Raw genomic sequence first — 11,485 nt, 5'->3', positions numbered from 1 at the left:
TGGCGCTTTCCTCGAGGGGGCACGCCGCCAAGGACTGGGAGGGTCGGGGGCGCCGCACTCGGCGCACTCCCTTTTGCCGGGATGCAAAAGTTCGACGCGAGGCCAGCCTTGGGCCGTGCGAGCTTGGGGAAAGCGCCAAGTGAAGGACCCAGCGCTCCCGCAGGCGGTAGGACTGGTTCAGAAGGCTACCCTGCAGGCGCGCCGCGGGGGCCTCTGGGAAGCGGCGTGGAGGGCGGGGGGCGCGCCCTGCGGAGGATTCTGGGAGTTGTAGTTCAGCCTCGCGGTTGGCCGGCGCCGCTCGTCCCGGCCGGCTGCTAGATGCCTTTGTCACCCGGCTCCGGCTTCCTCCGTGTCCCGCGTGAGGTCGGGCCGGAGTGGAGGAGGGCTGAGCGCTGCTCTTCTAAGTCACTGTCCGGAAGGAGGCCGGCGGGAGGGCCTCGGGCCGGCCGGCGAGGGGCGCCCGTGCATTCCCGGGCCTCTGGGTGAACCCGAGCGGCGGACCCCCAGCCGTTCTCTCGCGGCGGTCGGCTCCGGCGCGGACCGGAGGAAGGAGTCGCTATGGAGCCTGGGGGCAGAGGTGAGACTTTCGGAGTGATGCGGCCGTGGCGCCTGCTGGAGAGAAGAAGGGAAAGGCTGGGCAGCTCAGGAGGAGAAGCATCACGTCCCCGCTGTGAGAGGTCCCTCCTGCTAGGTGGGCTCATGCCACCTCCTTCGCCCTCCTGGTCTGTAGGTGATGGATGCTCTTTGCCCTCCAAAATCAACACAGTTTGGCTTTTGATAATGACTTCCTTTTGTCCTCAAAGAAACTCGATATGACAGTAGGAAAATTACTGGACCCATTCGGCAGATAGGGAAAGCGGGGAGTCAAGCAGTCACGGGATTTGTTTTCAGTTCTGTGGGAGTGTTTTTTTGGTGGTGGTTTTTCTACGAGACTCATCACTTTTCTGAGACAGCCAGCTGAAAATCCAGCGTTCAAAATAATTTAACTAGTCTTTACTCATTTTGTGAGCCTGGAATACAGCAGAAATGAATCATTAGGTGAGGTATAGATGGACACACAGAAACTTTGAGTATTATTTTGACTACTTAGCAGATGCGAAATAGAGATATGTAATTTATGTGTCCAGATTCTCATAACAGAGTTCTATTGACGTTCAAGGGCAGAGGACAGGAGAAAGCTGAGGCCGCAAAGGTCAAGGCTGTCTTGATTAAAGGATTTAGAAGGCTTGTCCTTTACCTTCCTTTGTTGACTCTTTGACGACAAGTAGGTGGTGTGTGTCAGTTTCTGCACGTTAACTGCAAGGACAGAGTAATTGTCATGGCTCCTGTCTCCACTCCTAGAATCACTTTCTGAGGACTCAGACCTCCATGCTGGAAACTCAAAAGAAAATGGCCTGACTACTGTGCTGCTGACCCCTGGGTCCCAGGTAATTTTAGATAGCCTCCTCTTTTTCTTTCTTTTTTTCTGTTCTCAGAGCATGGGCATGCTTTCTTCCATTATTATAAAATGGCTTAGCCCTGATTCCTAGACCATGGAGTTCATCCTGATAAACTGATGACTGATAAGCCTCACAGGAAATGCTCCTCACCTGTGCAGAACTTTCCTTCTGACCATTTCCTTTGCTCTACCCACTGAGTGCTTGCTGCATGCACACTTACTAGCCATTCACTACTATGGCTGGCCTTGTGGTGAGATGCAAGATAATAAAAGCCACTTGACCCTGCATCATGAAGCTTACTGAAGTTTCAAGATATGGATAAATAAAAGTTAAGCAGTGTAAAGAGATAAATATTGTTTTAGTGTAGAAATGACTGGTACAGACAAGTCAAAAAGGCCCTGAGAGGTTTTCTGTCATCTATTTGGGATAGAGGTTTGGGATAAAAGCTGTGTTTTGAAAAACAAGGGAGTAGTTGGAGAATAGAATAAAGGAGTATTCTGAGAGAGAGAGGACTAGTCCAACGGCCTTGGCAAAACAGAAAACAAACAAAAACTTCAAGTGATGAGGGAGTTGGATGTCTTCAAGGGGTCATAAGGTGGAGAGTGGTGAGGGAAGCTAGGATGTGTTGAGCCAGACTACAGGATAGTCTAGTCTTATTCCAAAGGCCCCATGAAGGTCTTTAGAGGCCAAATAAGATGAAACATGCCATAACTGATTGGAGAGAGATTAGTAAGATGCTTCTATGACATCTGGCTAGGACAGTAGAGGATCAGCAGACCCTTTAGTTCAGGTGTTGGGACTACTTGACTAGTTACTCCAGCCCTCATGGCATACAGGTGCTGATAATCCTTTTAAAACCAAGGTAGAAAACACTAATAGTGATTTTTGATCTGTGAATTTGTAGATCATTTTTAGAGGGAAGGGGGAGAGGAAGTCAACAGCATCTTTGAGACAGTGTCTATAGTAGTCAGTTTTGCTTTGCTATCAAGGACTACCTGAGGCTGGGTAATTTATAAAGATAGGTTTATTTGGCTCACAATTCTGCATGGTACCAGCATCTTCTTCTGGTGATGTGTCAGGAAGCTTACAATCATGGCAGAAGGGAAAGGGAAGCCAACATGTCACATAATGAGAGAGGAAGCTAGAGAGAGAAGGATCGTGCCAGGCTTTTGTAAATAACCAGCTCTTGCAGGAACTAATAGAGCAAGAATTCACTTATTACAGCAAGGAAGGCACCAAACTGTCATGAAAGATCTGTTCCCATGACCCAGACACCTCCCACTAGGCCTCACCTCCAACACTGGGGATCATATTTCAACATGAGATTTAGAGGGGACAAACATCCAAACTATATAGGTGTCTGATTAGCCTGCCTGGGCCTTCCAGCCCCAGCATATGCACATTTAATTGAGTTTGATTGCTGAGGTTTTCTCAGGGAACTTAAGTCTGAAAGGAACTGCCAGTTAGTTTGTTAGTATTAGTTTTGTTTATAAAGGAAGAAGACTTTACAAAGTATGTTACTTGTGTTGATCACTCCTGAAGCATATGGCCTTAAGGGTTCATAAACTTAAATTAAAAATGTAGTAATTTTATATCTAAAGTGTTAGAATAAAGAGAATGTTTTGGGCAGGGAATTTTCAGAATAGGCAGTATTAAAACTAGTCATTTTTGGAGGACTATGTAATATATATTAGAATACTGAATATAAACAAAATTCACAATTATATTCATTTATATACACATAAATATATATACATTTGTGTGGTGTGTGTGTGTGTGTGTGTGTGTGTGTGTGTGTGTGTGTATAGATATATATGCAGGAGGCTATGGCAACAGTGGTAGTTCAAAGTGGGGAAGACCGATTCATTTGCTGGCAAACCAGGTACTAGTTGATTTTAATGTGGCGCAAATTGTGGTTGCATAGAAATTTTAAAAATAGAATTAGAAAAACTCTGGGCACAGTGGCCCAAGTAATTTGAGAGGCCTAGGCAAAAGGACTGCCTGAGCCCATGGGTTCAAGACTGTCCTGGGCAACATGGTGAGATCTCATACCTACAATAAATCAAAAATTACCCAGGCATGGTAGCATGTGCCTGTAGTTCTGGCTACTTGGAAGACTGAGGCGGAAGGTTCGCTGGAGTCTAGCAGGTCGATGATGGGGCGGTCATGAGCATGCCACTGCACTCCAGCCTGGGCAGTGGAGTGAGAATCCAACTCAAAAAAAAAAAAAGAAAGAAGAAAAATTGTTAGAGATTTATCAGCAGTAAACAGATCCAAAGGAGCATTACCTGCCCTATCCCCTCTCCCCACATTTTAGTAGACAAACTAAACTTGTGCCTGTCCTCTAGATTATGGTTAGGCTAGAGTAAACACTCCTGCAGTGTTTTCAATGTTTGATATACTTCTGTCCCTACCCCACCTCTTTTTCCATGCAAACTTTTATAGAACATCCTGTTTAAACTTGTTGTTACTAATTTTTGTTTATTCCCTCTTTCCTTCATTCAACTATTTGGCAAATATTTACAGAGTTTCTGCTCGGTGCCAGGTACTAGGGCTCTTCAATGAGCACAAAGAAACCTGGCCTCTGTTCTCCTGGAGCTTACAGTCTAATGGGACAAACAGGTGTTTAATCACAAAGTCCCTCAATGTGTATAACCAAGGGAAGGGAAGGAACATGGAGTTACAACCAGATAGTCAGAGAAGGCTTTTCTTGAGGAGGTAACACCTAAGCTGAGATCTGAAGGGTGAAGATAACTCAAATAGCTGAAAGGATGGGGCAGCGAGGAGAGCATTCAGAAACAGGAAGTGGCATGTGTAAAAGGGCAGAAGGGAATGTGGCATACATTTCATGCCACTGAAAGACAGCCACCAACTGGAGCACAGGGGATGCAGAAGTGGTAATATATGATGGGGAAGAAAGTAGATTGAGGGGCCAGGCAGATCAGGGCCATTGTGAGAAATGATGAGAAGATTTTGGGCTCTTACACAATAGTTTGGGCTTGAGATACTGTTTTGCAAATAAATCTATATTCTGTGACACAAGTAGGAAACATCTTAACTTTTAATATATATTGAACTGATTTTATTCTGAAAGGAAAATGAGAAAAAAACATTTCATATTTCTTGAGCCCCTTATATTTTAAAAACCATACCAAGCCGGGCTCAGTGGCTCAGCTTGTAATCCCATGCCTTTGGGAGGCTGAGGTGAGTGGATTGCCTGAGCCCGTGAGCTTGAGACCCGCCTGGGCAGCAAGACCTCATCTCTACAATAAATCAAAAAATCAACTGGGCGTGGTAGCACATGCCTGTAGTTCTGGCTACTTGGAAGGTTGAGGCGGAAGGATCGCCAGAGCCCAGCAGGTCGAGGCTGCGGTGGCCGGGAGCGGCCACTGCACTCCAGTCTGGGCGACAGAGTGAGACTCCAACTCAAAAAAAAAAAAACAAAAACCATACCATAAAGAAAATATTTAATTTATAATTATATTTTCTCTCCTTTCTCATGTATAAATAGTAAGGAATTTTATAGTTCTGTCATTTAATTTATTGATATATAAACTAAGAACTTTATACCTTCAGGTTTTACATTGAAGGTGCTCTCCTTCCTACTTGCAGTTAATATGCAGTTCTGATGCATGGAGGCAAAGAGTGAGTCTGTGGACTACAAATCCACCAGCGGATCTTAGTTTTGGAAAGGATGTCAGAGTCATTTTGTCTGACCTTCCTGTTCTTCCTGTCTTCCTTCTTCTATGCTGTCAGTTTTAGTTCTTTTCAGAGGCCTCTGGAAGGAGGCCCATTGGTAACCATTGATATATTTGGTTTTTCAGGAACCAGTGATCAGGGATGTGGCTGAGGCTCTCACCAAGTGGGAGCGACTGAACTGTCCTCAGGGAGATGTGCCTGAGAAGCATAGGAATCTGGTCTTACTGGGTAAGGGTGGCTCCCTCAGACCCTGTGAATTTACCTAGTGTGATACCTTTGCTTCCTTAGTTCCTCGGAGCTCTGAGATCCTCAGACTGAAAGAGTCTTAATTCCTGTAAGGCCCAAAACAGACCATTTCTGCTTTTTTATTCCTAGCTATAGTTTTAATACTCCTGGAGTTGGAAATTAACACCTTTATTATATGGACCTGTGGCATCCTTCTTCTCTACTCCCTGACCAAGGATGTCAAGACAAAGTGCTAGTGAAATTCTTTTAATAAGCAGAGGTAAAACCAGTGACTTAATTGTTTTGACATCAAACAAGCCCATATCAATCTTCTTACCTTCTTCTGAGCACTGTTGAGGAAGAAATCCAGAACTTACTCTCTCTTTCTCATACTCTTTTCCCTAAATACCAAGGAACTAGCACTGAGCTCTTTACCATCCTACTTTTTTCTTTTCCCATGAACAGGGCTTCCAATTTCCAAGCCCAATGTCATCTCTCAGTTAGATTGTGGGGAGGAGCTGGAGAACGAAGTCTCGAAAGCAACCAGCCCAGGTAAGTGATTATTGGAAACATTGAAAATTAAACCCAGATGGTCAATGGAAATGCTTGTGGGAGAGTCCGGATTTTGCTAGACCCATGGGAAAGTTGAAGTCCCAGTTTTCCCTGTGCCATACTCCAGCTCTGTGGATGGTGATCTATTTATAAAGTTATAATTTGACATTTTAGAATGTAGTAATTTGAGTCTCAGTACACTAAGTTGATCTCTAGATTTTCTCTTATCTTCCTCTCTATCCAAGCAGAGGCAGCATAGCATAATGGTTAAGAGTGCAGACTTTGGAAACAGTCTTCCTCAGCTCAAGACTGGCACTAGCACTGACTAGCACTGTGATCTTTAACAAATAACTTATTCTCGCTGTGACTCAAATTCACCAACTGTAAAATAGGGTTAATGATAATACTTTGTAGTGCTGTGAGGATTAACTGAGATCCAAGAGAAATGTTTAGAATAGTACCTGACTGTGTTAAACAAGTGATAGCTGTTGATTAAGTCCTGGTTGTTTTTTGAAAGATGTCATGGATTTGATCCTATTAATGCAGTCAAACTGATTTACTGCAATAGACTACCAGCTAATTATACTTTCTTTAGTCTTGTTCTTATATAATTGAGACAGCATAATACTGCTAGATCCTCCAGTTAGTTGCTTTCTCTGCCAGTTCTGTATTCCTCTGCCTGCTTTCATGGCCTTTGTTAGTCTGTCTGGCTAACCTTTTTGCCTTATTTGTTCTTCAGCTTGAACCCTTAACCCCAGGCAGGCAAGTCCCATACTATCCTCCACTAACAATTTGTTCTCTATGAACAATTGGGGCTTTAATTCTTCTGTTTCCCTTAGTTGGAAGTTCTTTTGCCTTTAACCTATGTCTACGTTTGTCCTTTAAGGTCTCAGGCACTTCTCTAAGTATGCTACGTAGTTGAAAACATTGTATTGTATTGATTCATTTCATGTAGAGACATGGTTGTAGGGGTTATTAAAGACCAGTTAAACTTTAATATTTGAACATTTTTAGCAATGAAGCTCCTGTCTCCCCAAACTCTTAGCAGGAAGCCTAGGAACTTGAGGCCGAGATTCTGACAGGTTGGAGACTAATCTGAGCACATGGAGCTTTGACCTTCCACTCCCAACACACTTCTCTTTTTCTTTCTTTCATTATTATTTTTAAAATTTTGGTTCTATTTTACTCTTTCCAGTTTGCTGGATACAGGGTGACCATCAAGCTTTCAGAGATGAGCAATTACTTCCTAATTACTAAGCTTTGAGATAATTTATATTTGTAGATCTGGACCATGTTGAATGCTAGCTTCTAGAATTTGTGTCTCTCCTTAAGACAGTAGAACCAATGGAGACTGTTGTACAGAAGGGATGGTTTTGAACGATTCGTATTTTAGCAGTGATTGGGACATATTGGAGTGGGAAAAGACTGGTGGCAAGGATATCAGCTGAAGATGGTCATTCTTGAGGTGTGAAGTGATGAGGCTCTGGTGAGGTGGGTATGATGGATAATCTCTGAGAGACCATCTTTCTCTGATCCCAGCTCTGTCTTCTCTCACATTCTCTTTATTGTCTGCCATTTCCTCATATCACCTCTGCTTAGTCTTGTTCTGTTATTCTTTTTTTTTTTGAGTTGGAGTCTCACTCTGTCACCCAGACTGGAGTGCAGTGGCCGCTCCCGGCCACCGCAGCCTCGACCTGCTGGGCTCCGGCGATCCTTCCAACTCAGCCTTCCGAGTAGCCGGAATTTATTCTTTCTCATTTCCTACCCTCATCCACAGAGGAATGTTGAGTTCCTGTGTACCCTTTCCTTTTATGCAGCTGTACTTCTTTGCCCAGTCACCTTTCTTCTCTTATGTTCTCTCAAGATTGCAAGACTATCTTTGAGAGCTTTTAAGCTCATGTGTTCCCAGTACACTTAATTTTTTGTTTCATCAACCTACCTCATTAGTTATTTTTCTCTCAAGAAATGATACATATGTGTTTTTGCTTCTTCCAGATTGGGAGGCAATACCAGAAAGCAAGGAGCTAACTCCAGAGAAGAACATTTCTGAAGAGGAACCAGCCCTTGGGGTATTAATAGAAAGATTTCCAAAGGAAGGTTCCAGTGAATGCGAAAATTCTTTAGAGAGTCAGCAGGAATACCATGAGAGACACTTAACACAAGAGGTTGTCACTCAGAAGAAATATGGGGAAAGAAGTTTCCAATGTGATGAATTTAGAAGAAATTTTAGTCGGAGGTCATTACTTGTTCAGCAACAAGGAGAGAGACTACATCACTGTGATTCATTTAAAAAGAGCTTAAAACAAAATTCAGATATAATTTGTGCAGGAAAGAAACCTTGGAAGTGTAATGAATGTGAGAAGGCCTTCAGTTACTACTCAGCTTTTGTCTTGCATCAGAGAATTCACACAGGTGAAAAACCCTATGAATGTAAGGAATGTGGTAAAGCCTTTAGCCAGAGTATACACCTTACGCTACATCAGAGAATTCATACTGGAGAGAAACCCTATGAATGTCACGAGTGTGGGAAAGCCTTCAGTCACCGCTCGGCCCTCATTCGGCATCATATTATTCATACTGGAGAAAAACCCTATGAATGCAATGAATGTGGGAAGGCCTTTAATCAGAGTTCCTACCTCACTCAACATCAGCGAATTCATACTGGAGAGAAACCTTATGAGTGTAATGAATGTGGGAAGGCTTTCAGCCAGAGCACATTCCTTACCCAGCATCAGGTCATTCACACTGGAGAGAAACCATATAAGTGTAATGAATGTGGCAAAGCCTTTAGTGATCGTTCAGGCCTTATTCAGCACCAGAGAACTCATACTGGGGAGCGGCCTTATGAATGTAATGAATGTGGAAAGGCCTTTGGCTACTGCTCAGCCCTGACTCAGCACCAGAGAACTCACACTGGGGAGAAACCCTATAAATGCAGTGATTGTGCCAAAGCCTTCAGTGACCGCTCAGCTCTTATTCGTCATCAGAGAACACACACTGGAGAGAAACCTTACAAGTGTAAGGATTGTGGGAAAGCATTCAGCCAGAGCTCCTCTCTTACTAAACATCAGAAAACTCACACTGGAGAGAAACCCTACAAGTGTAAGGAATGTGGAAAAGCCTTTAGCCAGAGTTCTTCCCTTTCTCAACATCAGAAAACTCATGCTGGAGGGAAAACCAAGGAATATGTACAAACCTTTACTGAGCGTTTAGCCTTTGGCCAACAAAAAAGAATTCATACTGGATGAAGACCGTGTAAATGTGGTACATTCAGAACATATTTATTGAGCATTTACATGCTGTGGAGGCAATAAAGAAAGTTATAACTGTGTTACAAAAAAGTTATTGAAAGCCGGACACAGTGGTGCACACTTGTAAGCCCAGCTACTCAGGAGACTGAGGCAGGAGGATTGCTTGAGCCCAGGAATTTGAGACCAGCCTGGGAAAAATAGACCGATCTCAAAAAAAAAAAAAAAAAAGTTATTGAGAAGTCATTGTTAATGCAGAACATAGCTTACTTAGACTGTGAAAGTGGAGACTTACATTGTTTTAAATGTCCTAGTGGAAGACACTGAATTTCCCTGGGGAAAGGAAAATTATCTCTTACACCCTTGCCTATGTAAACTGCCAAATCCTTGAGAGAGAAATAGGTGTGCCATGATAGAAAGAAGACATCGTAACTGGGCCAAGTAGCTTCATAATGCAAAGGATATAAGTTTTAAAGAGATAAGTGATCCTTTTAGGGAAATTACAGAGATAGAAATAAGAGATTTAAGAATGCAATGAGTTTGTCCAGAGTCAAAAGTAGTGAGGAAAGGGAAGTTAGCCGGGCTCAGTGGCTCAGCCTGTAATTCCACGCCTTTGGGAGGCTGAGGTGAGTGGATTGCCTGAGCCCACAGGTTCGAGACCTGCCTGGGCAGGCAAGACCTCATCTCTACAATAAAATCAAAAAATTAGCTGGGCGTGGTAGCGCACGCCTGTAATTCTGGCTGCTTGGAAGGCTGTGGCGGAAGGATCGCTGGAGCCCAGCAGGTCGAGGCTGCGGTGGCCGGGAGTGGCCACTGCACTCCAGTCTGGGCGACAGAGTGAGACTCCAACTCAAAAAAAAAAAAAGGGGAAGTTGTCCTTCATTCTTAAGTAAAAGGCCACAAAGGGCCAGGCACAGTGCTTCAAGCCTGTAATCCCAGCACTTTGGGAGGCTGAGGTGAGTGGATTGCCTGAGCCCACAGGTTCGAGACCTGCCTGGGCAGGCAAGACCTCATCTCTACAATAAAATCAAAAAATTAGCTGGGCGTGGTAGCGCACGCCTGTAATTCTGGCTGCTTGGAAGGCTGTGGCGGAAGGATCGCTGGAGCCCAGCAGGTCGAGGCTGCGGTGGCCGGGAGTGGCCACTGCACTCCAGTCTGGGCGACAGAGTGAGACTCCAACTCAAAAAAAAAAAAAGGGGAAGTTGTCCTTCATTCTTAAGTAAAAGGCCACAAAGGGCCAGGCACAGTGCTTCAAGCCTGTAATCCCAGCACTTTGGGAGGCTGAGGTGAGTGGATTGCCTGAGCCCACAGGTTCGAGACCTGCCTGGGCAGGCAAGACCTCATCTCTACAATAAAATCAAAAAATTAGCTGGGCGTGGTAGCGCACGCCTGTAATTCTGGCTGCTTGGAAGGCTGTGGCGGAAGGATCGCTGGAGCCCAGCAGGTCGAGGCTGCGGTGGCCGGGAGTGGCCACTGCACTCCAGTCTGGGCGACAGAGTGAGACTCCAACTCAAAAAAAAAAAAAGGGGAAGTTGTCCTTCATTCTTAAGTAAAAGGCCACAAAGGGCCAGGCACAGTGCTTCAAGCCTGTAATCCCAGCACTTTGGGAGGCTGAGGTGAGTGGATTGCCTGAGCCCACAGGTTCGAGACCTGCCTGGGCAGGCAAGACCTCATCTCTACAATAAAATCAAAAAATTAGCTGGGCGTGGTAGCGCACGCCTGTAATTCTGGCTGCTTGGAAGGCTGTGGCGGAAGGATCGCTGGAGCCCAGCAGGTCGAGGCTGCGGTGGCCGGGAGTGGCCACTGCACTCCAGTCTGGGCGACAGAGTGAGACTCCAACTCAAAAAAAAAAAAAGGGGAAGTTGTCCTTCATTCTTAAGTAAAAGGCCACAAAGGGCCAGGCACAGTGCTTCAAGCCTGTAATCCCAGCACTTTGGGAGGCCAAGGTGAGTGGATTGCCTGAGCCCAGGGGTTCGAGACCAGCCTGGGCAACGTGGCGAGACCTCAGCTCTACAATATATCAAAAAAAATTAGTCAGGCATGTTAGCATGCGCCTACAGTTCTGACTACTTGAAAGGCTGAGACAGATCACCTGAGCCCAGCAGGTTGATGCTGGGGTGGCCATGAGTGTGCCACTGCACTCCAGCCTGGGCGACAGAGTGAGACTCTGACTCAAAAAAAAAAAAAAAAGTCACAAAGAAGGTAGATGGAAAGGACGGGAAAAAAAAAAGACTAGGGGAATGAACCTAAGAAATGTTGATTGAAATAATGACTCAACTGAATATTTACAACCAGGAAAAATATTAGTCTTGTTAATTGGTT

General features: G+C 44.8%; 1 protein-coding gene across 1 annotated transcript; it reads left to right on the top strand.

The window, feature by feature from the left end:
- The first annotated feature begins 594 nt into the window (after window positions 1-594).
- On the top strand, window positions 595-9,275 carry LOC103261416 (zinc finger protein OZF-like). Its single transcript, XM_021712882.1, has 5 exons — window positions 595-691; window positions 1,342-1,427; window positions 5,264-5,366; window positions 5,829-5,915; window positions 7,911-9,275. The coding sequence occupies exons 1-5, from the start codon at window positions 595-597 to the stop codon at window positions 9,161-9,163; spliced, it is 1,626 nt and encodes a 541-aa protein (XP_021568557.1). The 3' UTR covers window positions 9,164-9,275.
- Window positions 9,276-11,485: the final 2,210 nt, after the last annotated feature.

The sequence above is a fragment of the Carlito syrichta genome, unplaced genomic scaffold (assembly GCF_000164805.1).
Source record: "Carlito syrichta isolate Samal-C Ts95f unplaced genomic scaffold, Tarsius_syrichta-2.0.1 Scaffold303678, whole genome shotgun sequence".
Taxonomy (NCBI): Eukaryota; Metazoa; Chordata; class Mammalia; order Primates; family Tarsiidae; genus Carlito; species Carlito syrichta.
Note: the sequence above shows the minus strand (reverse complement) of the source record. Positions and strands in the feature narration are given on the sequence as shown.

Coding starts and splice junctions, on each gene's coding strand:
- LOC103261416 (XM_021712882.1), top strand. CDS start 595: ATGCGGCCGTGGCGCCTGCTGGAGAGAAGAAGGGAAAGGCTGGGCAGC. Junction 1,428..5,263: donor TGCTGACCCCTGGGTCCCAG/GTAATTTTAGAT, acceptor TTGGTTTTTCAG/GAACCAGTGATCAGGGATGT. Junction 5,367..5,828: donor TAGGAATCTGGTCTTACTGG/GTAAGGGTGGCT, acceptor TCCCATGAACAG/GGCTTCCAATTTCCAAGCCC.